The following is a 24,015-nucleotide window of genomic DNA, read 5'->3' on the forward strand; positions in this document are numbered from 1 at the left end:
GTGGTGGTGGTGGTGGTGGTGGTGGTTGTATTCGGAACAATGATGTTGAGCTCTGAGAAAGTTCGAATTCATTCAAGAAGACACTCTCGAGTTTTTAACCACCACTACCATGACCACCACTAATACTACTACTTCCAATACTAGTGTTGTTCATGTTATTATGATCATGCTGCTGTTGTTGATCCAAACTAGCCGTAATGAATACCAAAATAGCTGATTTCACTAACATGTATTCATTTCGAGAAAAGAGTTGTGAGAGGAATTGAAAAGGTAGAAAGGAAAGAGGTGATTTACGAATGGCTTTCAATTCGGTGGAATTGGCAAAACTACCCACAAAATGTGGAGTATTCAATTCACGAATTAATAAATTGGTACTTGCTGTGAAATGTTTCTTAATTCTCATGGCTTGATATTTCGATGATGATGAAGGTGATAAAGAGGATGGTAGTAAATATGAAGAACTTGCATCACACTTGTGAAATTCCACATTGTTGCTCATCGGGATGAGGAATGTGGTGAGTAGTTGATGTGGATCATCACCAACAACACTTGTCGTGTGATTCTGATGATGATTGGAGAACAAGGGAACCACATTTGGTTGAGTATTGAATAATGAAGGAGATGAGATTATGTCAGGATGATGATCATTACTAAATAAATAGGAATTAATTTCCAATTGAGAGTGTTGTTGTTGTTGTTTAGTGGTTAAACTACTACTAGTGGTACTATTAGTATTTGACGTGTTGTGAAAATCAGTGGTGGTGGTTGTTATTGTTGTTGTGTTAGAGACTCGACGACCTCTTTTCCAAAAGGATGGGATGAATTGAGAGAGAATGGACCACACAAAACGAATCAAATCTTTGAGAATCATGAACCACGATGAGGAGTGTGAGGAGTGTGAAGTGGATGAAGAGAAAATATTCCTCATGATGATGATGATGATGTTTGTGAGGATTCTTGTTGTTGATTTATTCACAAAGAAAGATCTTGTGGATTGCTTCTCTCGGAATGGCGGTGTTTCTTGGAGATTTTCTCAATTTTTAAAGGTGTTGAAAAAACAAATATCACACCCTCTGGCTCGATTAAATCTTGTAAGCTTTTTGCAAGAGTGACATTCTCTTGGATGGGTTTTGAGTGGTGGAAGAAGTTGAACTCGTGCTACTCTGCTCAGCTACATGTTCTCTCAATTTCTTAAAGAATGGATTCTCTTCACTTAGAGTTGTTGTTGTTGATGGTGCATGTGGTGTGCGCTGAGTGTTGTTGTTGTTGTTGTTGGTGTTGTTGTTGTTATTCATGAACAGTAAGTCTTCATTCATCATGAATGCATTTGTTGGACTCTTTTTTGATTGTATCAACGAAGAGGATGAAGATGAGGAGGATTGAGAATTCTTCTCTGTCCAAGCTTGTTTGGGTTTTCTTGGTGGATCTTCTTGAATCATGGAGAATCGATTGGAATTTTTCATGTTTCCTGTTGTCAAAGCACCATGAATGGGTGAAACTGGGAAGGATGGTAATTCACGTGAAGCATTGCTACTAATACTACTCATACCAACACTACTACCAACACTACTACCAACACTACTACCACTACCAACACTACTGCTACTACTACTACCACCACTCGTATTGTTTTGGAGAGCATTCAAAGAAGAAGAAGAACTAGTCATCATTGTCTTGATCACACTTTGACTTTCAACATCTTCTGAGGAATCATTGTTTGTTCCATCATGATCACTGAGATGAGTAGTTTGATACCAATTTTCAAAATCTTGTTGCAATCTCACTCGACTCATTTCTAACACTCGTTTCAAATGTTCAATTTCTTTTTTAAGTTCTTTCAATTCATTGAATCTTGATTGATGTCGATCTCTTTCTGCTAAAATTAATTTTTTCAATTCCACTTCTTCAGGGAATTCATTTTCATCATTTTCAGAGTCCTCCTCTGATTCTGAATGATGACTCTTGACTAGATTTTGTGCTGCTCTCTCTGTTCTTAATTGAATAAGTCTATTCTTGAGAGAATCGATGGCATTCTTCTTTTCATTAATTTCTTTTGCAATGTCTTTGGCAAGAGCAATTTTTTCTCCCAAAATGTTCTTATTCTTTTCAATGACATTGTAATTTCGATATTTTTGTCGAAATACTTCAAAGGCTTCTGCTCGTTTTCTCATTCCAGTAGCATCAGCAAGAATGGCAATTTTCTCATTACTTATTTTGGGTGCAGTGTCTCCTGTTTGTGAGAGAATGGATTTTTCTTTTTCTTTTAATCGTTCTCGAATGACTTCTTTGGTCACAATTTCTGCAAGTGGTTTTCTTTCAACATTGGAACAGTTGGAGGATGTAGAATGATTGGAATGTTTGTGAATATTCTCTAAATGTTGAATCGAGTTCAAGGAAGAAGATGAATGAGGTGAAGTGAATATATTCATGGAGGAGGAGGAGTGAAGAAGAGGTGAAGAGTTGAAGGTATTCGAATGAGTCCTATTGTTTCTTGAATGAGATTTAGGAGAAGAGAGAAGTGAAGAAGAGGGAGATTGTGCAAAGGAATCATTCGAATCAGTTTGAATGGAAACTTCAGACAAATTTCTCTGTTTCTTATTTAACATGGATACGAGAATATCAATTTCAATATCTCTCAATTCAATGGCCACAGTGAGATTTTTAAGTTTTTCTGCAAGATCATCTGGAATGAGTGGTGATGGTTTTTGATCCATGAATGCGGTGGTGGTGTTGTTATTGCTATTCGACCATTTGGAGGGTAGAGATGGTAGTGGTTGTTGTTGTTGTTGTTGTTGTTGTTGTTGTTGTAACATTTTTGGATGCATGGATGGTAATTGTTGAAATTTCAACATGTTTGGAGTAGTACTACTATTCATACTACTACTACTACTACTACTACTTTGATTCATACTTTTCTTTAAATCTAAAATCATTGCTTTCAATAAAGAAAAAGCTTCTCTTACTCTCAAATGATCTCCTCCCAAGTTCAATGAACAATCTCTATCTGGATCATTAATATAATCTTCTACTCGTTCTTTAACAATTGCCTTTTCATTCCCGTCGAGAGAATCTCTCTTTTGTGCATCAACAGAGGATCCTTTTAAAAATTGAACTTCTTCTTCCAATTCTTCAATTCTCTTTTTCAATTTCTTAATTTGTACATAGGGATCTAATTTCTCATTAATGGTTGCATTTTGTCGAATACTTGCAACTCTCATGGCAAATTTACAAGTTGAAATTGATTCACCTAAATGTCGATCGGATGGATTTACAGTTGCAATCATGATGGTTTTACAATTTCCACCAATACTATCCTTCAAGACAATTGTAATTAAACTTTCTCTATATGGAATGTGTTCTTGATTTTCACTAATACTTAAAATAAATCGTTCCAAATGATACAAGCTTAAATTTATACTTTTAGCTTCTTCTAAAGTTTCACCACTCGAATTGGTTTTATGAACTCTTTCACTTCCGGCCAAATCCACCAAATGAAGTTTTGAGGATTTGACAATGGATGATCCTGGTTCTTTAGATTCAATGGTGATGGTAAATATACAGTGAGATCGTGTGGAGGCATCATTGAGCATGGTTTCACTGAGAATTAAATGATGATGGTGATGGTGGTGATAATGGAATAGTATGATTGAGGAGAATAGATTCATCATGATGAGAATTGGTATTATTATTATTTTGATTGAGGAGAAATATGGGTTAAAGAATAAACTAGTTGAGGAATTTTAGTTGAGGACTATTAGAAACTCACCTTAATACTCTATTTTTATCTCCAATAAATAATTTATCCAAAGCATCTTCTTCAGTTTTAACTGGAAATGAAATAATATTTTGAAACACTACATTTCCAGTAGCGTCTATTCTAGGAATTACTTTACTGTTCAAATTAAAAATAAGAAATAAAAATATAAAACTTTGATATACGACTTACGGTAAGTCTTTGATATGCATGACATCTCTCTTGTCACTCAACAAATCATAACCATGACCTTTATAAATTTCCATATATGCAACAGAAAATGAAAATTCACGATCTCGTGATTTTTCTGCCTCTTCATATAATAGAGAAATAGCTCTTGGAATAATTCCTCTTTTTTCATAAGTTCCATCTCCTCCTGTCATGGTATATGTTTTTCCTGTTCATTCATTGTAGATCATTGAGAGAGGTGTTGTATTCAAAATATATTTGAAAAAGAGGGTCACACAAAAGTCATGACTCTAGTTTCGAATTCAAATAATTTCCTTTTACATCCATACATACCCGAACCGGATTGACCATAAGCGAATATCGTTGAATTGTATCCTTCAATAGCACTCATGACACATTTTTTGGCACATCGTTCAAATACTTCATCTTGATCGACATTTTGATCGAACACGCCAGTAAAAGGAAAATTGTAACTTTCAATCGAATTATTGACAGGACCTGCTTCGATCGATCTTGGTTTTCGGAAATGCAATACACTTTGTTCAAATGATTTATCTATTAAATAATTTGCTTTACTTTCGTCCACCGGTCGAATACGACAATACACTTGAATAGTATCGGGATTGTTCTGACCATTGTTGTCTTTGCTCATTTTTTTTGGCGCCTTTTTGTTTACAAAGTTGTGAAAGCGTGCGTACACAACGTGTGGTGGTTAACGGATCGGTTGGAACCAACCGCGTCTCGTGTCATTTGCATTGGTACACTGATCCTAAAGCATATATTATCCAATCCTTGTTAAGACTCATCATGTATGTCATGTTAACATTTATTTACAATTAATAGTTATTATTATTGTCATACGATCCATGGAATGACCTTATTTTCAATTGCAATCGATACTTCTCAGAGCAGGTTCATTCATGCAGCAGGACTGTCTGCAGACGTGCTGAGGAAATCAAGCGTTCACAAGCCTTCTCAGCTGAGAGAGAATCCTCCTCCCAAATGAATTCTTGTCTCTGGAGGTGTCACCTTAAAGTTCTCTGATGCACTTTCTTCCAAATTCTGTGATCGTTCCTTTTCTAAATAAAACTCCTTCTTTGTTTGCAAAAATTTCTTCTTTGTTTCTTTGAGTTCTCGCGCCAATCTTTCCTTTTCATATTCTTGTTGTTTGTCCTTATATTGTAAAAAGTTAAGTTCAGATGCTAGTGATTGAATTTGTGAATTCTTCTTTCGAAGTGTTTCTTGATAAATGTTGAGCTGTTCTGCAACCTCAGGTCCTGGTTGTCTTGCCAAGATGGCTTTCAACTTCTTATTCATTTCTTCCTTTTCTTGAATAATTAAATCCTTTTCCATAACTTCTTCAGTCTTGGCAATGAGTCTCTTTTGAAGAGTTTGAGTTTTCAAAACAAGTTCGTATTGAGTGGGATCACTTCCTTCGAGTTTTCTCCATCGATGAACATTCATTGGATTTTGTAATTCTTCTGAGAGAGCTTTGACCTTGTTTCGTTCCTCGAGTAACTGTCGTTTCAACTCATGATTTTCACGTTGAAATTCTCTGACTTTGAAAATGTGTTTCTTCAAGACTTGAAGCTGTCGTGTCAGGTCTTTGATTTTTAGTTTCAAAATCTTGATATCTTCTAATCGTTCTCTGTATTGAACGGCTCCCTTATCCAATGTACTGTTTTGAAGTTGAATCTTTTCATAGAGTAGTGCAATTTCATCATTTCTTCGAATCAGTTGTGTTCCCAGAACATCTCTTTCACTCACAACTGCATCATAGTCTTTTTGTTGTTTTCTTCTCTCATTATCGGCTTGTTTGATAATTTGTGTCAATCGATAATTTTCAGATTCATGTGCCTTGATGATTCGATCTTGTTCTTTTTGCTTTTCTTCTAATAGTTTAATTTCTTCTTTCATTTTTTCCTTCTTCTTTAGAATTTGTCTTGCATTGTACGTTTCATCCACAAGTGCCTTTTCTCTGCTCGTAATTTCTTCCTTCAATTGAACAATTTGTTGTTCCATGACCTTAAATTGTTTCTTCATTTCTTCAGCTTCTTCATGAGCAGCAATCAATGCCTTACTCTTTGCATTTCTTTCACTTCGAACAGATTCATAGAGAGATTGTTGTTGTTTGAGTTTTTCTTGTAATTCTACAATTTTCTTTTGAAGTTCATTCAGTTCCACTGATTTGATTCGAACCTCTTCAAGAGCTTGTCTGTATTTCACTTCAGCTTCGGATGCACTGGTGGAATATCGTTCTCTTTCCTTCTCTAATGTGTATGTTAATTGACGATATTTTTCAGTTTGTTTTCTCTCAGCAACAATTTCTGCCTTTAGAACCTTTTGATTGCCTTCCAAAATTTTAATATTGTCTTGCTTCTTTGTCTTTTCCTTTCTCATAATGACCAAACTCTTGCTCAAATAGTTTCGTTCAGCCTTCAATTTCTCTCCTGCTTCTGTTTGTTGCTCTTTTTGTTGATTAATTTCTTCAATGATCTTATTCAATCGGATAATTTCTTGATTGAGAGCTTCTTTTGATCTTTCAACTTCTTCCTTTTCATTTTCAACTGCCTTCTTTTTTTTGTTGAAGAGATTGATAGCTTTGATGCCATTGATTCTTCTCATCAGTCACTTCCTTAATTTTGTTTTCAAGTAACTTTCTTTCAATGTTGAATTTGTCATCATTGGCCTTCAATCGAGAAACTTCTGCAATTAAACCACTTCGTTCTTTTTCGTCTTGTTCAATGACAGCTTTGTATTGGTCAATTCTTTTATGAAGAGTAGCAATTTGTGAATCCATTTCCTTGATGGTTTTCTCGGAATCGGTAAATCTTGATTGTTCCTTTTTAATCTCTGCTTCCTTTTTGAAAACATCTTGAGTTTTTGCAGCCAAGAGTTGTTTTGATTCCTTCAATTCCTTTTCAGATTTCTCCTTTTGTTTGATGGTTTGTTCAAGTTTAAGTTTAGTGTCATTGAGTTGTTCGTTGAGAGTCTCAATGACAGCATTTAACTTTTTCTTATCTTGATTGAGATCGTTGATCTTTTTTAGGATTGAAAATATAATTTTGAATGAATGTGAACTGTAATTCAACCTACAATTAATTGTGTGTTGGAGAGCTCATTATTCAATTGAATAATTTGTGATGTTTTCAATTCACGTTCTTTTGCTAATTCTTTTTTCACCTTTTCAAGCTCAGGCGCTGATGTGTCTTGAACAGTGGTTGTATTATTTCCTTGATTTGCTAATTTGGTCAGCTCTGAAATTTCCTTTGTCAGTTTTTGGATCGTTTCTTTAGCTTTGGCTTCTTTTTCGTGCGAAGCATTTACAAGTTTCCAAGCCTTGTCAATTTCTTTCTTCAAAATTGCAATTGTATTTTGGTCTTCTTTTGTGAGATTGAGTGCGGTTTGAATTTTGATTGCATTGGCAACAATTTGTTGAGTCAATTCCTCGCACTTCTTCATTAATCGTTTTTCGTTTTCATGACATCTCAACAAAGTCCGATGCAGTTTTTCATATTCAATTCTAAAGTTTTCCAAATGATCCTTTCCGGCTAATTCATTGATCACTTCTTGAAAATCTCTTTCAAGTGTTTCAAAGGCTGTCTTGGTCAAGGAGAGAACCATCTTTTCAGGATCTTCCTTTCCTTCATTCCCTCCATTATTGATTCCTCCAACAATGGAAGTTGATGATGAGTTATTGGTGTTGTTGTTGTTCGGATCCATTGTTGTTGATGACATTTTTTAGATTATTAAATATTCGTAAAGAGAGGGTGTTAGGCGGGTTAAAACCGTAACTTATTTTGGCGCCAACATTACTGCACGATAAAAGAGAGCCATCATCATCATGATGGAATCACAGCAACGCGCGTGTCCTAACATTGTGGTTCTTTGTTTCAATGTCAACATCCAACAACACTCCTTTCATTCTTCTTCTCGAATTGCTTGACCTGATTCATGTTCATTTGTTTTGCGAAGAATGTATTGTTTCAGAGTGTTCAAATGTTCTTTGTATTGTGGATCCTGTAAAGAAATTTCAAAAACCTTCTTCTCATCAAAATGATGAGGAAATGCTCCACGTAAGAGTAAGGACAAATAGGGAAATTCACGAGTGAATACATTCATGTGTGAAGAGAGAATGGTGTTCTGAATTCTGTTGCGAATGTATGGGATTAATTGTTCATGAATCATTTCATTGTACTTTTCCAAGATCCAATCATTATTGTAATATCCATATTTGTATATTAAATATTCATAGAGCTTTGAAATTTGAATGCCATGATGAGATTCAAGTTCCATAAACCCATAGGTTTCAAATAGGCTACTCCAATCCGTGGTGAGATAGAATGTAGAATTAGTTTCAATGAACTTGTGAATTTGCATTGGAGAAGCAACAAGTTCATTGGTATGTTGTTGTTGTTGATTTGTGAGAAAACTATGAAATTTCCAGTGTTCACGTGAATTATATTCTTGTTGTGAAGAGTAGTGTTCATCAATCTCTTGTGAGTGGTCCTGTTGTTGTTCATGTAGTGAAATGTTTTGCATCAATGTGAGGTAATCAATCCTTAGAGTTTGCATATTCAGATCGTCCTTCTGACACTCTTTAAAATTGTGAGTATTCATTGTTAATACATGTTTGATCAATTTTGGAATGACTTTTTGAAATCGTTGATTCATTGTTTTCAAATGTCCATATTTGATGAAATGTGCTCTACAATCCATCATGTATTGAATGTAAGAATTTAGAGCAAGTTTAAAGAAGGTTTCATGTTTGTTGGAGGTGGAATACTTTTCCAAATAGGAAATGTAGGAATTGAGAATTCGAATTTTTACAAATTTGTATCTTTGAAAATTATTGTAAACAGTTTTACAGTGTCGACATAATACGAAATGAATAATTTTGTGTGGAATATTTACAACAACTGAATCACTTGGAGATGTTGTTGATTGTTGAATATATTTTACATTTTCATATAAATTTCCATAATGAATGCATAGATTTAAATATTTGTATAATTGTGAATCATTATAGAGAATAATTGGTTCATTGAAAACACATTGATGATATTCTAATACTTGTAAAATGTCATCCATTCGATGTTCTTCAAATGATGATGAAGGAATATGTGATGATGACTTTGAGTCTAATATTTGTCTATTATTGATCATCATCTTGTTGTAAACTGTTAAATCTGAGAGACATTCCAAAGATTCAACATTTTCGATCATGGTTGAGATTTTATAAATATTTCCATAACGATGGATCACAACTGATTGATATTCTTCAATACATGTTCGTTTCCTATCCTCAATGGGAATATTTGAAGATCTATTTTCATCATGATTTAAATAATAATTTAAATAATTCATTAATTGATGGAGAGATTCCAATAAAGGTTTATAAATCACTTGATTTTTAAATTTTAAATTTTCATAAAAGACTTGTTGAAAGATTAATCGATCAAGTCTTTTATATTCATCGTAGTGAGCAAGAAGAGAGAGAGATGATGTTGAGGAGGAGGAGGAGGAGGTCATTGATTTCTTTCTGTTCTTCTTCTTCAGAAGGTTTACAACTCCGACGGTTGTCGAATTCTTTTCTCTACTTTTCTTCAATAATAATGATGAGATTAATTGATGATTTTGGATCCATTTGACATCATCTCTTTCATGTTGTTGTTGTGAAAATTGTTGATTGTTGTTGTCCTCCTTCTCTAAATAATATGAATGAATACTCTCAAATACGTGTCGAAGAAGAGGAAAATGTGATTCTCGTGTGATCGACATTTTTTTCTTCCCATTTGACAAATAATAAATGAGGATATGGTTTCACTCAAGTGTTGTTGTGTAGAATATTTATTTCATGATCTTTTTGAAATGACCATATATTGTCTTTTTACATTCCAAAACAATTAAATCATTCAATTCTTTCAATTGAGATGTATCAAGTTGATCATAACCTTCCAAATTGGTTTCTTTGAGTTCATCCAATACATCCTGAACAAATGCATTCAATAATTGATTCATTTGTGACTTGTCATTCTTATTAATCATTCCAATTTTAGAAATGGCATTATTCAATCGATTCTCAGTCACACAGGACAAGGCCTCATACTTGATAAACTCAAAATTAGAGTTTGGATCAGAAGAGGTTGCATTACTAGAACTCCACTTTTGAGCTTGTTCATATTTCTTTTCTGAAAATTCTTGAATTTTCCTCTTAATGATGGCTCTTTCTAATTTTCCTTTTTTAGAAATAAATATTTCTTTCAAAGGCTTAATCACCACTCCCTCTGCATAATTATTAGCTTCCTTGATCGATGGCATTCCTAATTTCTTTGGAATTTTACTCTCAAATTTAATATTATATTCCATACAATCTTCATAAGATCCAATAAACAAAGGTTCAGCATATAATAATAATTGAGTTTTCTGACAAGATAATTGTGAATTACATTTTGAAAATATTTCCAAACATGTTTCATAATCCACAAAGGTTGGCTGGCATGTATTCTCTTGTGGCTTGTTGAATTCAATGGCAATATCAAAGGCATAAAATTCAATATCATTCGAATACCAAATTCCAGTTTGAATAGGTTGTTCAATTCCAGGTAATTGAGGCATGTTTGGATAATAACCGCCAAATAATTCTCCAAATATATAGACATGTCGAAGATTATTTTCATTATTATTCATACTGGTGTAGTTGTTATTATTATTATTACTACTACTGCTGGTGCTGAATTTTTCTTCGACTAATTGAAAGAGCTGTTGCATCACTGGTTGTAATCTCTCTTTCACTTTTTGAAAGTAAAAGAAGGAATCGGAATCTTTTAAAAGTGATTTTCTTTTGGCACATTCAATGTTGAGGAGAGGAGGAGTGGTAATCGTTGTGGTTGGTGTTGTGGTGGTTGTGGTTGATAGAGTAGAGAGTGTTGTTTCTTCAAGAAGGCTTGTTTCCTTCCTTCTTTTGGACAAGCGAAAACAAAAATTGGCGCCATGAACTTTCTCCGTTATGATCCATTTGGTCTTTTTGAAGAGTTTTGTTTGTTTCGAATCTAAATTTTCCCAATTCTTATTCGAGGAATCAATTTTAATGTAACCCTTGAAAGAAGAATTTTCATCTTCAACCACTTGAGGTTGTTCATTCTCATCATCATCATCACTGTGATGAGGATGGTTCGAAGAAAGCATTTTTTGTTGGTGGTGGTGGTAACCGGTTGGGACTGCTCATTTCAACTTTAGGAGTAGCTCATAGAGTGTGCTGTGTTCGTGACTATCATGTGATGGTTGTTTCAATTTGAACCAGTCAAGATGGGAATGGAATGTCATTTTCAAATTTGAAGATGACTCTCTCTGTATTCATTCCGGGATCTCTTCCCTTTGATCATGGTAGGGATTCATGTTCAACATTTTTTGCGGTGGTGCATCCAATTGGATTGGCAATCGGAGAATCAAATGTGTTACACAATAAAGGGTCCTCATCCTAAAAGTAAAACGATGGTGTATGAAAAAATGTCATCCTCTTCTACGTCATCACCATCAGCCAATAGTATCACCACCCTATTGACCACCACCACCACCACCACCACCACAAATACCACTTCAACTATCACTCCACTCTCAGTCGTCTCTGGTTATGCCATTACCATTCTCGGAATTCAAATGCTCAACCACATCTTCAACTCGTACTATGTTGAAACCTTTTTATTGATTCATCAATTACCATCTTCTTATTTTTATATTGGACAATTTCTATTTGCTATATTCAATGCGATTAATGATCCATTGTTTGGATATGTGAGTGATGAATTAATTTATGGACATTCTCAGAAAGGAAGAAGATTGAAACATTCTCGTAATTTGACTCGTCAACAAATCATGTGGTATGGATGTCCATTATTAGTGATCTCTTTTTTATTACCATGGATTCAAATGAGAAGTTTTGTTTTTGAAACTAATACTAGTAATAATACTATGAATATTAGTAATAATAGTAATACTACCAGTTTAGGTGACTTGATTGCTCTCATTCAATTTATTCTTTCATTATTCTTATGGGATAGTAGTTTCACATGGGTGGTGTTGAATCATTGTGCTCTTTTACCTGAATTGACTGAAAGTGATAAAGAAAAGGGAAGAATTAGTACTGCTGTGAGTGTGTGTAGGTGAGTAGAATATATGTTGAGAATGTTGAGAGATGAATATATGTTGTGAATAATAATATTATAATTGAATAATATGAATAATATGTGAATATATGTTGTGAATCCTATAATTGAATCCTATAATTGAATCCTATAATTGTGATCCATATGAATTCACACTTTCATTCAAAATATCATGAAATGGAACACTAATCATCATTCAAATTCAAAATATTTCAAAATATTTCAAAATATCACCACTATGTTATTTATTACACAGTGTATTAGGATCTCTCTTTCTATTGCCAACTTTTTATTTATTTGAAAGACCAAATTCTCAAGAATCTTCCTATTCAGGAAATTTATCACCATTTCGATTGTATTGTACCATTGTAGCCATGATATCACTTGGATTTTTGTGGTGTGGAAATTATCTCATTAATCGAGGAATGACCATTGTGAGAAGAGGAGAATATTCTCTGATTAGATTGAATGAAGAAAGTGATGACGAAAAGGATGACGAGAATGATCATCCTCCTCCTCACAACAGTATGAATACCACTACGACTTTGATCGATTCATCCTCCACAGAGAGCACTAGTTCTACAAACTCTGTTGCAAGATCAAATTCATCCTCTCCAAGATTTGACATCACTGACTCTCACTTGTCACTCCTCCATCGCATCAAAAAAGTTGTGAATTTTGTAAAGAGTTATTTATTGGACTTTTTCAGAATTTTCAAACAACTTGTAACCTTACGTAACTTTGTATTATTTGTTGCTGTGAATTTTATGAATATTTTTACAGTTGCATTGTTTGATTCATTCAAAGTGAGATACATTAGATTATATGTTCAACCATGGATGAAGAGTATTCTCAACTCGAACGATAACACTCAAAATTTTGCCTCTATTTATTTGACATTTTGTACCTTTATTGCAGAGTGTTTTGCAGTTTTGAATAGTTATCTGAGTATTCGATATTCAGCATATTCTCTATTGAGAAATACTTTCATTTTCAGAGCTGTAGTGAGCTCCATGACTTTACTCTTGTTTTTATTATTTTTGAACCAAGAGACTCTTGGTTTGAGAGGATCCATGCTGCCAACTCTATTCTTATTTGTGAATTTAGTTGTGTTGGGAAGCGTGGGTCGTTTATTGGAAATCAGTCTTTCAAAAGTTGTGGATGAAGATTGTCATTGCTATAAGAGAAAGGAAAAGAATAGTGGTAACATTTATGGTATCAATGCATTGTTAACAAAACCAGCATTTTCACTTGCACCCTCTTTGGCTACCATCTTTGTGGGAAAAGATGATGAATCGACCACAACAACAGTTAAAGGAATTTCAAACGGTTCCATGCCAACACTATTTTATTTGTTTGTGATTGGCAACTTAGTTTGTGCGTTGTTGCAATTCGTACTGTGGAGGTTTTATACTTTGAGAGGTGACACCAGTTTAACTCAGTCAACATTAACCCCAAATACATCCTCAACAGCTGCAACACGAAACAACAATGAATAATAAATTAATATTCCTCCTAGATTTTGCAAAATTGTGCCATGTCGTTCACAATTCGAGACTAAAAAAGACCTAGTTAACATGCTGTGTCATGGATGCCCTCATGTGACACGGCATAAAGTAACCCTTAGTTTGTGGTCACCCTTAAATGTTGGGTTTTACAAGGTGTTCTTTCTTTGAATTTGTAGAATCTTTTCAAGAACAAAATATTATTGTTTGATTGCATAAAAATTATTTGTTTCCTAGCTGTCACCATAAACGGCATTTTTTCTCAATCTCTCTTAATAACCACTGTCACCCGTGTCACCTTGTTTTTGCTTCTTGTGTGGTCTTTGTTTGTGTGCAGTATATTCGTTTGTAGTAATCTTTGGTAAAATTTTACCAGGTTTGAATTTAAGAGGATTTCCATTCTCCCAAAACCATTCATGTTCAAGACATTCTTTGGCTGTAATTCTCTTTTGAGGATTCAAGGTTAATAATCTCTCAATTAAATCTATAGCTTTTGGAGAGCATGAAGCATCATTAAATACTTTTCTGATGACATTTGGATATTGTTTTACCGGTTTCATTGTGTCCCAATGTTGCAACTTGACAACCTCAGGCCAATCTTCAAGATCTGGAGTGCCACAAATTTTAAATATCTTGTGTAATTGATCACTCTCTGTTGTACCTTGGAAGAGTCCTTTTTCTTTTTTAATCAACTCTCCTAAAATACATCCAACAGACCACATATCAATTGATCCATCATAATATTGTGATCCTAACAACACTTCAGGTGATCGATACCAAAGTGTTACAACCTTATTTGTATATGGAATGTTATCTCTCTTTTTGAAAAGGGATAGACCAAAGTCTGCAATCTTTAAGGTTCCATCTCTCTTAATCAAAATGTTTGACTTTTTTAAATCTCTGTGCAATACATTATTAGAATGACAAAAATAGAGGCCTTCAACGAGTTGATACATCAAACATCTCAAATGATCTTCAGTAAATGTGACATTCATCTCAGAGAGACCAGATAAATCGTGATCAACAAATTCAAATATCATGTAAAATGATGATTCATCCCAAGTGACATCTTGAAGCTTCACAATATTGATATGATCCAATTCTTTTAGAATTTTGATTTCTCTTATCGTTGTAATAGGAAATCCATTAGTAGCGTTAGGATCATTCTTAATCTTTTTAACAGCGACAATCGTACTATGGTCGTCTTTGGCCTTATATACTTCACCATAGGTTCCTGCTCCAAGAACCTCAAGGTCTACAAAACTTTTAATTTTAAAGGGACCTGAGAGATGAGCAAAAGCCTCCGAAAGTGTGCCATATTTTTCTACTGGATATGAAAGTGTTGATAAAGAAGAACTTTCTCTTCTGCTGTAGGAATTATCCCGAGAATAATCTCTGCCATGATGGTAATGATGTGGTTGTTGTGAAGTAGAATATCTGCCATGATGATAGCCATCATCATAGTCATCATCATAGTATGAATCTCCTCCTCTATCGTGATAAGATCGTTTTCCATCCCTGTTGGTGTAATACCCTTCCGAGTGATGATGATCTTGATTTAATCTTCGATCATTTCGTGTAGAAGTAGTACTGCTGGACCGTGAATGATGACCACTAGTGCTTCCTGTACTATGCCGATGGTGAGTGATTGGACCACCACCACCACCACCACTAATACTCATTCTATTATCATTTCCTCCTAATCTTCTTCCACCACTATCGCTTCTATTTCGAGTATTGTTATGGTCATCGTCCCGATAATGGTAATGATGATGGCCATGATAACTCTCTCGTCGTGAATCATTATATTCTCTTCGGTCATCACCTCTATAGTTTGGTCGGTCATCTCGTGATGAAGACCGTTTGGAATCATAATAATGATCGGAATGAAGCCTACGACCATTTTCTCGCGATTCAGAAGATTCATATTTATCAGTTTGATAATGTTGTTGTTTGTTGCTACTACTAGTATTACTCGTCCTGTTATTGTTGTTGTTTGAAGAATGAGCAGAATTTGATGTATTATAATTAGAGTGATGATGGGATGAAGTATTAATATCACCCGATGTATTATTCGTTGAAGATTTGGACATTTTTTTTGTATTCGGTGTGTGTTACGAAAGGCCATGAGATGAGCCTTTTCTTTGCAAATTAGAGGTCATTGTGGACCATGGTTTCCGATATTTCAAATCATCATGATGGTGCTAGAGCTCATGCAATTTCAACCCATTCTTCATGAAGAAAAAGCATCCAAAAAGAGAGGAGGTTCGGTTTTCGAAATGACCTTCGATCGCACCCCTGCCTGCTTCGAATGGATATCCGAGAAAGTGCGCTTCAAGTGTGTTCAAACAAAAAAAATTTGAAGGTATGGAGTTGTGATGTGGTTCTCTCTCTGATTCATCTGATTTTCAAATCCAAATACATGATGATGAATATTGTCGAATGATATTGTACACTATATGGATGACCATATCATACGCCCACATCATTATGATGAAATTGAATCGACTATTCATGTGTAAATATTCCGAATACTGTATTGAAATCAATAATTGTGATGATCCTTCCACCTGAACTTCAATAATTGATGACACTTAAACAGATGTCTCCACCACTCTCCAAGCAAGATCAAATTGCATTTTATAACTCTGGTCTAGATGTTGTCTCCATGCTCACTAATTTCCATTTCTATCCAAGTATGGAATCCATTCTGATTTACATGTCAGCAGTTGTCTTTTGTGTGCTTGCAACATTGATTTTACCTGGAAAGAGAGAACCAGGTGCACCATTGAAAGATGGTTCTCGTGTTCTCTACAAGACGAATGGTCTTAGTGTCATTTTGGCTTCCATTCTTGTCTATGGCTTGTTGTGTTATTACAATTTCCAGGTAAAAGGTGAAGCAATTTAATACCTTTATTTGTAATAGATTTGGTGAATTGTTGACTGTCAGTTTAGTGTGGAGTATCATTTTGACAACCATTTTATACATTAGAGGTGCATTCTTTATTCCAGAAAAGGAAAGAAATTTCTTGTACCCAAAGTATAACATTATTATGAATTTTTGGTGTGGTGTTGAATTGAATCCTCACTTCTTTGGGTTTGAAATTAAGGAATTCTCTTATAGACCTGCGTTTGCAATGATGAGTGTTTTAAATTTGAGCTATTTATTTGAACAAATTAGATTGTATGGATATCCATCTCCAAATTTGGTAACATTCCAAGCCATCAGTTTCTTTTATACGATTGATGCCTTTGTATTTGAATATGGAATGATTTATATGTTTGACATTATTGAGGAAAAGTAAGTACTACTTGTGTTCATCCATTCATCAACCAATTATTTGTATCCTTTGGCGACATTTTCATCACGAACCACTTTGACCATCAACAACAAAACCACTAATTCGATCAATATGTCCTTAAACTTGTTGACCATCATACCCATCATCATCACCACTATCATCACTACCACCACAATAGCTTTGGTTTCATGTTAGTCTTTGGAGACTACATGTGGATGCCATTTGTATTCACTCTTCAAAATCTCTATCTCATCAATGACTTGTCCTACAATCCAATTCAAACCTATGCCAATATTGCCATCTTTATTATTGGTTATATCATCTTTAGAGGTGCAAATAATCAAAAATTTGTCTATCGTCAAGATCCAAAGAAGGTTTGGTTAGGATTGATTGAACCCATCACTTTGGAAACTTCTCGTGATCGTAAATTACTCATTTCTGGATTCTGGGGTGTTGCTCGAAAGATTAACTATTTGGGTGATATTTTAATTGCAGTGAGTCAAAGTTTACCATGTTGGCAAAGTCCATACTTGTTACCATGGTTGTATCCCATTTATTTGACCATTTTGTTATTGCATCGAGCACACAGAGATAATGAACGATGTAAAGAAAAGTATGGAAAATTTTGGGATGAGTATTGCAAGAAGGTGAGGTGGATTATGATTCCAGGAATTTATTAAATGTGTTGACATTTCGATGACAAATTACTAAGACCATCCTATGGTTTTTCATTTTAATTTTCTCTCAATAGATATCTCTTCTTCATATATGCAAATAAACAGGTGAGAAGCACTTGATAAATTTGGACATCCTCTTCACTATTTCTGCCACGTGTTGTAATGTCGTATCAAATGAAATTTCATCCAACAACAAAAAATGAGTTTGAGAAGAACAGCCTTTCGCTCTCTGCGAGGCCTTATGATAAGCAAGAAAAACACTTGTTTTGCTCCAATGATTTCAACCAATGTAAACGGAACCATGTACTATGTAAGTACAAGGATTGTTCTAAAAAGATGTTAATCATGGCATCATGAATAATATGGTTGATGAATCACCATATATTTGTACAAATATCATCATTGTTCGGAAAATCATGATGACGCTCTTCTACCTTGAATATGAATGAATACTGTCATTTAAATCGTGCCTTTCATTATAATGATGATGATTTCGACGATGCAATACAAAACAATACCGGATGATATATTGGCTTACATCTTTGAATATTAATGATTTTAATACGATGATCAAAATGGTTTTTATATTTTTCATTTGCCACAACAATAGCACCAATCGATTGCTCTTCAAAATACTGCCAAGAAGGAAGAAAAGAAAAAGACTGCTGCTGTCATTTTGAGCGGATGTGGATTCTTGGATGGTAGTGATGCTACAGAAACCGTCAGTATCATTGTAGAATTGACAAGAAAGGGTATTATTCCAAAATTCTTTAGCCCTTACCAAGAAATTGATGAATCATTCAATTATATCACAAAACAAGTTGATGTAACTGAAGAACGTTACATTGAAAAGGAAAGTGCTCGTATTACTCGTGATAAAGTGTTGAATGTGGATCAATGTCGTGCAGACCAATTTGACATGTTGGTTATTCCAGGTGGAGGTGGTATTACTCGTAATTTATCTAATTTTGAGCAAGAAGAATACAATATTAAGGAGGTAGAAATTAATTCAAATGTTGAGAAAATTATTTTAGATTTTTTCAAACAAAAGAAACCTATTGGATTCATGTCTAACTCTGCAATTTTAGGAGCTAAGGTATTGGGAAAGAAAGGTGGTGTGACTGGCAGCGGTATTGCTGTTGCTTTGGGAAAGACTCTCGACAGAACATTTATTGATACTCTTGTCTCAAAATATGGAAATGAACTGTCAAAAGAAGTGAGTGATCCTGATGTGGTTCTCACTGATTCCTCACATCGTATTGCCAGTGTTGCTAGCAGCACTGCTGCAGGTACTGTACAGCCACATGAAGTTCATTCAGCTGCCAAGAATTTAGTGGACGAGTTGGTTGAATTGACAAAGAAGAAGGATGAATAATGTGTTATTGACAATGTTGAAACATAACCACCCTTCCACAATATACTTGTTAAATGGTCACCATCATCAATTATTTTCAATATTTATATAAACAAGAACACCTCCAAAGGTTGGGCATTTGTGTTAATGGATCGGATCGGATGGATTCATGTAAAATCTTGAAGAAAAAAATTTCAAGTCGTGCTTGGTGAAGCCTTCCTTTCATCATCATCTCCTCTCTGTACGTGTTGCATCGGAACGAAACACGAAAGAACAACATGTCTTCGATTCAAATTGCTGGCATGCTCTTCGATGATGAAGACAAATCTCATCCATCCAATAACAATAATAATCAATCATCATCCTCCTCCTCCTCGAATGCCTCTCATCAAAAGAGGAGAACACTCGATTCCTTCATTGATGATAAAACAAAGAAAGAAATTGATCAGAAATCAAAACTCTTCCTCGAAGGAGGAATTGCAATGGCCATGAGAAGCAAATCTCTCAATCGGAATAGTAATAACAATAATCAAAGAGGTAACTCCTCATTCAACAAGTCAAAAGGCCTCAAAATAGAACCTTCACGACCATCCACTACTACTACTACGACAATGACCACCACCAATACCACCAATACCACTCTCGATTCCCACAGCATCAGTAACAACAACACCATCACCACCACTCCAATCATTAGCAAGAGAAGACTCAATCAGCCATCCTCCTCAAAGAATGATCTTTCCACAGAAGAAAACTCGAATACCTTTTCAGCTCTCATCAATCCAGATCTCTTCAGCAATGAAGATATTGAAACCTCCAACAGGTTATGCCCAATTCTCATCTCCACTCTCACCAAATCCATGAATTTGAAACATTTAACAAAAATTCAATCAAGAGCCATGAATCCCATTCTTGCCAAATCCAATGTCTTGATGAAATCTGAAACTGGAAGTGGTAAAACTTTGGCTTATCTCATTCCAATCATTCAAATGCTTTATGAACATTCATTACAACATAAAATTACACGTGAAGATGGAACATTTGCAATCATTATGGCTCCAACCAGAGAACTTTGTCTTCAAGTAGATAAAGTATTGAAAAAGATTACTTGTAATTTACCATATTTAGTATGTGGTGGAATTATGGGAGGTGAAAAGAGAAAGAGTGAAAAAGAAAGACTTCGAAAAGGTATTACGATTCTAGTCGCTACACCTGGTAGATTGGAAGACCATCTCAAAAGTACTCAATCCTTTAAATGTGATCAATTGAAATATCTAATTTTGGATGAAGCAGATATTTTACTTGATTTTGGATTTGAACAAAAAGTCAAAAATATTTATAACATGATTATTGAAAGAAAATTGAATTCACCAACAAATTCACAAACTCGTGAGGATATTTCAAATTCTATTCAAAAGATTCTTGTGAGTGCTACTTTGCATTCAAAAATTCAAACACTTGCACAAAATATTGATATTGTGAATGCACTCTATGTTGGATATGGAAGTAATGGAGAATTTATTGAAAAGAATTTCAATCTCTTGACCGACAAGTTACCATCCAATGTATTTACCATTCCAGCTCATTTAACTCAATATTACATGATTGTACCTTCACAATTTCGATTAGTCATGTTGGCTGGATTTTTGAGAGAAAAAACAATGAATGAAAGATCAATGGGTGAAAGATCAAATAATGATGATTCTTCTGGAAAGATTATTGTGTTTTTATCATGTTGTGATTCTGTTGAATTTCATTATCATTTCTTTACCTATTTCCAAACTCGATATAAATTTATGAGAGAATATGTCACTAGTACTTTTAAAAAGAAGAAACAAGCACACTCTCAAGATGTTGATGATTTTGAGAATACTCCAGCAGAGAATACTCCACTCGACCACAGCACTCTCTATCGACAAGCAGTGAAATATGAAAATGGTGAACCTTTGATTCGAGTTCCAATTTTCAAACTTCACGGAGATATTGACCAAAAAGAGAGAACACTCATTTACAAACAATTTAGTGAATCCAAAGAAGGTATTCTCTTTTGTACCGATGTTGCTGCACGTGGTTTAGATTTACCTTCAGTGAAATGGATTGTTCAATATGATCCTCCTGGAAATCCAAAAGAATATTTACATCGAATTGGTCGAACTGCTCGAATGGGAGTTCAAGGAAATGCAATCATGTTTTTACATCCACATGAAGAACTTTATAAGAAACTTTTAGAAAAATACAAATTGAAAATTCATGAAATGAAAGGAGAACAGTGTTTGGAAAGTATTATTTTGAGTTTTAGAAGAAAATCAATGAGAGATCCAATTGAAGCAGCTTCATGGTTGCAAAATATATTTGAAGAAGAAATGAGTAAGGCTGGAAAGGAGAATACTGAAATTTATTCATTGGCTGTCAATTCCTATTTTAGTTATATCAAATATTATAGTACTCATGGAAGTGATGTCAAGTATATTTTCCATCCCAATAATTTACATTTGGGTCATGTCGCTAAATCCTTTGCATTGAAAGATTCACCTTCAAAAATCAAACAACGTCAATTAACGTTGGGTGTGAAACCTTTGAGTGTGAAAAAACAAGAATTGGAAAAAGTCTATGCCATGAAAGATCAATTACCCAAACGTGAATTTTTGAAGCGATTGAAAGATGTGAAGGGAAGTTCTTCCATCAAGTCCACCCAGAGTAGTAGTGAAGATAAAAAGAGAAAGAGAGGAGCAATTAGTAATGGTGGTGAGAGTGATGATGATGCAAGTGAATCATCCGATCACTCAGATCATGAAAAGGGTTATGAAAGTTTCTCGGATGATGAACACGATGATGATGAAATGGATCTTGGTGAGGAGTCCAACAGCAGCAGTACTACCACTACCACTACCACTACCACCACTACTACTACTACTACTACTACTTTTGAAAAGACAACTCCGCCTTCCACCAACTCTGTTTCGAGTCGTCCCGCCACTTTGACTACGGGAAGTTCAAAAATGCGAATTCGAGCATTGAAGAATGGAACACCTTCGACAGAAAGTGTTGGTGTCATACCAATACCACTACCTCCTCCAGTTTCTCCTCAGACTACTACTACTGCCACTAGGACAGCACCTCTTTCATTTGGAAAGCCAGCAAACAGTGATGGTACAGAAGTGAGTGTGAATACCAATGCTTGTTGGAATTTCAGTAATAGAAGTGGTAGTAGTAGTACCACCAGTGCAGGAGGAGGAGTTGAGCAAGACAAGGAACATCCACTACAGAAAAAGACCTTATCCTCAATGATCAATTCCAACACCTCTCAACTAGCACCACAAGGTCTCACTCCTCTTCAATTACGTCAATCTGAATTGAAAAAGAAGAAACTCACACCCAATGAACGTATGAAACTTTATCGTGATTTTGAAAAGGGTAAAATTCAACCCTCTCGACCTAAAATTATCATTCCAGAAGGTTTAAGAAAGAATCAAAAACACAAAAACAAACAAATACTCTCTGAATTGACATCAGATGCTCAAAGTAGTGAAAGTGCTGGTGGTGTTTCCTTTGATGAGAGTCGAGTGGTTCATAAACCACTCTCTGAATATTCACAATTATTGAGTCGATATGCCACTGATGGAGATGGAACTGCAAGAATGATGATGAATACCATGAGTGAATTTGATTCAAGTGTTTCTGCAAATAATGTTGGAAGAATTAATCATCATCATGAACAACAACATAAATCAACCTATCCTCGAGGAGGAGGAGGAGGAAATAAGAGTGGTGGTGGTGGTGGTGGTTCCTTCCAAAAGAAAAAGAGAAAATTGAATCAAATGTTTCCATAGTAGTAGTAGTAGTAGTAGTAGTAGTACCATAGACCATACCAACAATAAAGATTATTACCATGATGGGTTTCCTCACATGTTTGTTACTCCTATTCTTCTGAATGACCAAGAATGATTGTGTTGTCGCAGTCACTGGCTCTCAGTGAATCACTCGTTCTTTTTTTAGTTCAAAGAAAAAAATTTTCACAACAATGAAATTCTCAACCAACATCACCATTATTGTCACCACGACTTGTCTTCTTCTCATTCTTCTCTTTTCAGCAGCAGTGATAGCATCAGAAGGTTCCGAAGCATCTTCAAAAACAAATAAATTAACCATTCAAAAGATCATTCATGGTGGTGATGATGAACAACATCATGGTGACACAAAGAATTCCCAACGACAACAACAACAACAACCAACAGTGAAATGTGGACCTCTTTGTCGAATGTATTGTAAATTTGGATTTGAAAAAGATGAAAATGGATGTCCATATTGTAAATGTAAATTAGGACCAAATGGAACTCGGTTTTCATAATAGTCATATCGATCATGTTCTATTGAAATTTAAAACTGATTTTGAAAAGAGAGATTATTAAAATAATAATCTATTGAGAAAACCATTTAAATATTTAATATTAAAAAAAAATTAAAAAATGAAGTCTTCGAGATCCGAACACACAACACTCTCATCATCGGAGTTATTACAAAAAAATTCATCTCTTCTTCAAGTACTACTTTCTGACAATAAATCAAATCCTTCGGATCACAAAGGTTCCTCCAAATCAATGAATACTTCAAATAGAATTTTACAACTTTTAAAATTAATCTATCATTTCATTTCAAAATATTTTCCAAAATTAATGACACTACTTTTAGGATTTGTATTTGTAAAATTATATATTTCCAAAGTATTTCCCTCCTTTCATGGATGGTGGAAATTTACAAATAATGATTCTTCAGAAGAGAATTCCTCTCAATATCATCTTGGTGGAATGATTTCACACACATCTCAAAATCCCTATACTTTCCCTTCACACAATGACACTATAAATCAAGTGAAAATGGAATTCTATGGACACTATGTAAATCCAATCACTGGTTTACCATCATTTCCAGACTATATGACTCGAGATGAAATGCAATTAGAAGAATTAAGAAGAATGGATGGAACAAATGATTGGATGCAAAGAAATACTTCAACAAGACAAAGATGATGAATTCTTTCAAACCATTGTTTTCAAATCATCTTTTCTGAA

The 24,015-nt window shown here is 34.6% G+C and overlaps 12 protein-coding genes across 12 annotated transcripts; 6 read left to right on the forward strand and 6 right to left on the reverse strand.

The window, feature by feature from the left end:
* Nucleotides 1–94: 94 nt before the first annotated feature.
* On the reverse strand, nt 95–928 carry FDP41_008167 (uncharacterized protein; the record flags this gene model as incomplete). Its single annotated transcript, XM_044711991.1, has 1 exon — nt 95–928. One exon carries the CDS (start codon nt 926–928, stop codon nt 95–97), a length of 834 nt encoding a protein of 277 aa, XP_044558176.1.
* Nucleotides 929–1,082: 154 nt separating this feature from the next.
* Nucleotides 1,083–4,595, reverse strand: FDP41_008168 (uncharacterized protein; the record flags this gene model as incomplete). Its single annotated transcript, XM_044711992.1, has 4 exons — nt 1,083–3,597; nt 3,767–3,892; nt 3,947–4,151; nt 4,277–4,595. 4 exons carry the CDS (start codon nt 4,593–4,595, stop codon nt 1,083–1,085), a joined length of 3,165 nt encoding a protein of 1,054 aa, XP_044558177.1.
* Nucleotides 4,596–4,918: 323 nt separating this feature from the next.
* Nucleotides 4,919–7,666, reverse strand: FDP41_008169 (uncharacterized protein; the record flags this gene model as incomplete). The annotated part of the gene is made up of 3 exons (XM_044711993.1): nt 4,919–6,517; nt 6,576–6,983; nt 7,040–7,666. 3 exons carry the CDS (start codon nt 7,664–7,666, stop codon nt 4,919–4,921), a joined length of 2,634 nt encoding a protein of 877 aa, XP_044558178.1.
* A 198-nt stretch (nt 7,667–7,864) lies between these two features.
* FDP41_008170 (uncharacterized protein) lies at nt 7,865–9,724 on the reverse strand (the record flags this gene model as incomplete). Its single annotated transcript, XM_044711995.1, has 1 exon — nt 7,865–9,724. The coding sequence occupies one exon, from the start codon at nt 9,722–9,724 to the stop codon at nt 7,865–7,867; it is 1,860 nt and encodes a 619-aa protein (XP_044558179.1).
* A 69-nt stretch (nt 9,725–9,793) lies between these two features.
* Nucleotides 9,794–11,131, reverse strand: FDP41_008171 (uncharacterized protein; the record flags this gene model as incomplete). Its single annotated transcript, XM_044711996.1, has 1 exon — nt 9,794–11,131. One exon carries the CDS (start codon nt 11,129–11,131, stop codon nt 9,794–9,796), a length of 1,338 nt encoding a protein of 445 aa, XP_044558180.1.
* Nucleotides 11,132–11,452: 321 nt separating this feature from the next.
* On the forward strand, nt 11,453–13,607 carry FDP41_008172 (uncharacterized protein; the record flags this gene model as incomplete). The annotated part of the gene is made up of 2 exons (XM_044711997.1): nt 11,453–12,105; nt 12,365–13,607. 2 exons carry the CDS (start codon nt 11,453–11,455, stop codon nt 13,605–13,607), a joined length of 1,896 nt encoding a protein of 631 aa, XP_044558181.1.
* Nucleotides 13,608–13,885: 278 nt separating this feature from the next.
* FDP41_008173 (uncharacterized protein) lies at nt 13,886–15,706 on the reverse strand (the record flags this gene model as incomplete). The annotated part of the gene is made up of 1 exon (XM_044711998.1): nt 13,886–15,706. The coding sequence occupies one exon, from the start codon at nt 15,704–15,706 to the stop codon at nt 13,886–13,888; it is 1,821 nt and encodes a 606-aa protein (XP_044558182.1).
* A 509-nt stretch (nt 15,707–16,215) lies between these two features.
* Nucleotides 16,216–17,595, forward strand: FDP41_008174 (uncharacterized protein; the record flags this gene model as incomplete). Its single annotated transcript, XM_044711999.1, has 3 exons — nt 16,216–16,478; nt 16,540–16,914; nt 17,094–17,595. 3 exons carry the CDS (start codon nt 16,216–16,218, stop codon nt 17,593–17,595), a joined length of 1,140 nt encoding a protein of 379 aa, XP_044558183.1.
* A 196-nt stretch (nt 17,596–17,791) lies between these two features.
* FDP41_008175 (uncharacterized protein) lies at nt 17,792–18,967 on the forward strand (the record flags this gene model as incomplete). The annotated part of the gene is made up of 2 exons (XM_044712000.1): nt 17,792–17,902; nt 18,203–18,967. 2 exons carry the CDS (start codon nt 17,792–17,794, stop codon nt 18,965–18,967), a joined length of 876 nt encoding a protein of 291 aa, XP_044558184.1.
* A 257-nt stretch (nt 18,968–19,224) lies between these two features.
* On the forward strand, nt 19,225–22,776 carry FDP41_008176 (uncharacterized protein; the record flags this gene model as incomplete). Its single annotated transcript, XM_044712001.1, has 1 exon — nt 19,225–22,776. The coding sequence occupies one exon, from the start codon at nt 19,225–19,227 to the stop codon at nt 22,774–22,776; it is 3,552 nt and encodes a 1,183-aa protein (XP_044558185.1).
* Nucleotides 22,777–22,967: 191 nt separating this feature from the next.
* FDP41_008177 (uncharacterized protein) lies at nt 22,968–23,294 on the forward strand (the record flags this gene model as incomplete). The annotated part of the gene is made up of 1 exon (XM_044712002.1): nt 22,968–23,294. One exon carries the CDS (start codon nt 22,968–22,970, stop codon nt 23,292–23,294), a length of 327 nt encoding a protein of 108 aa, XP_044558186.1.
* Nucleotides 23,295–23,412: 118 nt separating this feature from the next.
* FDP41_008178 (uncharacterized protein) lies at nt 23,413–23,973 on the forward strand (the record flags this gene model as incomplete). The annotated part of the gene is made up of 1 exon (XM_044712003.1): nt 23,413–23,973. The coding sequence occupies one exon, from the start codon at nt 23,413–23,415 to the stop codon at nt 23,971–23,973; it is 561 nt and encodes a 186-aa protein (XP_044558187.1).
* Nucleotides 23,974–24,015: the final 42 nt, after the last annotated feature.

This window comes from Naegleria fowleri (assembly GCF_008403515.1).
Source record: "Naegleria fowleri strain ATCC 30894 chromosome Unknown tig60, whole genome shotgun sequence".
In the NCBI taxonomy this organism is placed as follows: Eukaryota; Heterolobosea; class Eutetramitea; order Acrasida; family Naegleriidae; genus Naegleria; species Naegleria fowleri.